General features: G+C 54.7%; 1 protein-coding gene across 1 annotated transcript in view; it reads right to left on the bottom strand.

The window, feature by feature from the left end:
* Positions 1-1,322, bottom strand: part of SLC5A8 (solute carrier family 5 member 8) — a 29,638-nt gene extending 28,316 nt beyond the window's left edge. Inside the window, exon 1 of the mRNA XM_009284130.2 lies at positions 981-1,322. Coding sequence (XP_009282405.1) covers positions 981-1,313 — 333 coding nt within the window. The 5' untranslated portion in view covers positions 1,314-1,322. The remainder of the gene's footprint in view (positions 1-980) is intronic.
* Positions 1,323-1,464: the final 142 nt, after the last annotated feature.

Raw genomic sequence — 1,464 nt, 5'->3', positions numbered from 1 at the left:
ATCTAGTTGGAGTTGTTCAGCCTGGAGAAGAGAAGGCTTCGGGGAGACCTTATTGCAGCCTATCAGTACATAAAGGGGGCTTATAGAAAAGATGGTGGCAAACTTTTTAGCAGGGCCGGTTGCAGCAGGACAAGGGGGAACGGCTTTAACCTAAAGGGGGGGTAGATATAGACTAGATATAAGGAAGAAATGTTTTATGCTGAGGGTGGTGAAACACTGGCACAGGTTGCCCAGAGAGGTGGTGGATGCTCCATCCCCGGAAGCATTCAAGGTCAGGTTGGACGGGGCTCTGAGCAACCTGATCTAGTTGAAGATGTCCCTGCCCACGGCAGAGGGTTTGGACTAGATGACCTTTAAAGGTCCCTTCCAACCCAAACTATTCTATGATTCTATTCTAAGAAAACTCTCGCAGATACAGAGCGTTGCTGACCTCCCTGTATAAGCATGATGGAGAAGACATTCACCGGTGTGAACAGCCTCAGGTGGAAAGGGTGTCTCCCCAAAATCTCTAGGAACAGCACAAACATATATTCTGCCAGAGGGGGACTTTTGTGGCAGCACCTGAGCTTACAAACCTATCTAGAGGGAGCATCATTTGAGAACTCCGGTTCCTATGTTAGATGCTCTCGCGCTTTGCTCTTGGTCTATTAATTACACATCATTAACCACATGTCACCATCCAAGCTGCACAAGTATTAATCCACCTGCTGAACTGAGTATTTGGAGTGAGGAAATAGATCTGGCATGGTGCACAGCTCCCAAGCCAAGACAGCAGGGTTGAGCATCTCCTCTCTGTGGAGGCAGTGTGGAAAGACTTGGGGACAGAGCAGTTGCGGCCTGCCCTTGGGAGTGTGGAGATACAGGGCAGCACAGAGTGCAGGGGGATTTGGGGGAAGAGACTGAGGGGAGACATGTAGAAAGCAGGCATGAGAGGCCCCCCAGCTCCCTGAAGGCTATGGAAAGGCTCCTACTCCACTTACCTCATAGGTGCTGGTAATGCCCAGCTTGTAGAAGACGGGCAGGAAGATCTCGGCACTGCACAGCACCACCAGGCCGTAGGTGATGGCGAAGATGCAGAAGATGGCACCGTAGCGGTAGATCTCGGCAGGGGTGCCCAGCACGGTGACAGCTGACATGAAGCTGGCTGTGAGGGAGAGCGCGACGGGGAGGGCGCTCATGCTGCGGCCTCCCATGAGGAAGTCCTTGGATGTCTTCTGCCCCCCTCCTGCAAAGGCATAGTAGATCCCGATGACGGCTGAGATCACCAGCATGGCTGCAAAGACCACATAGTCCCAGACGGTGAAGCGCCCCATGGTACTGGAGGGACTTGCCCTTGGAGCCAAGGATTTGCCCCAAAATCAGAGGGGCAGCTGCTGCCCCAGCAGGGCCGGCACGGGGCGGCCGGCGCAGGAGGAAGGGGATGGGGACGGCACCCCGCGGGGGTGCCGCGCTACCGTGCGCCCG

Source organism: Aptenodytes forsteri, unplaced genomic scaffold (assembly GCF_000699145.1).
Source record: "Aptenodytes forsteri isolate BGI_AS27 unplaced genomic scaffold, ASM69914v1 Scaffold60, whole genome shotgun sequence".
Classification (NCBI taxonomy): Eukaryota; Metazoa; Chordata; class Aves; order Sphenisciformes; family Spheniscidae; genus Aptenodytes; species Aptenodytes forsteri.
Note: the sequence above shows the minus strand (reverse complement) of the source record. Positions and strands in the feature narration are given on the sequence as shown.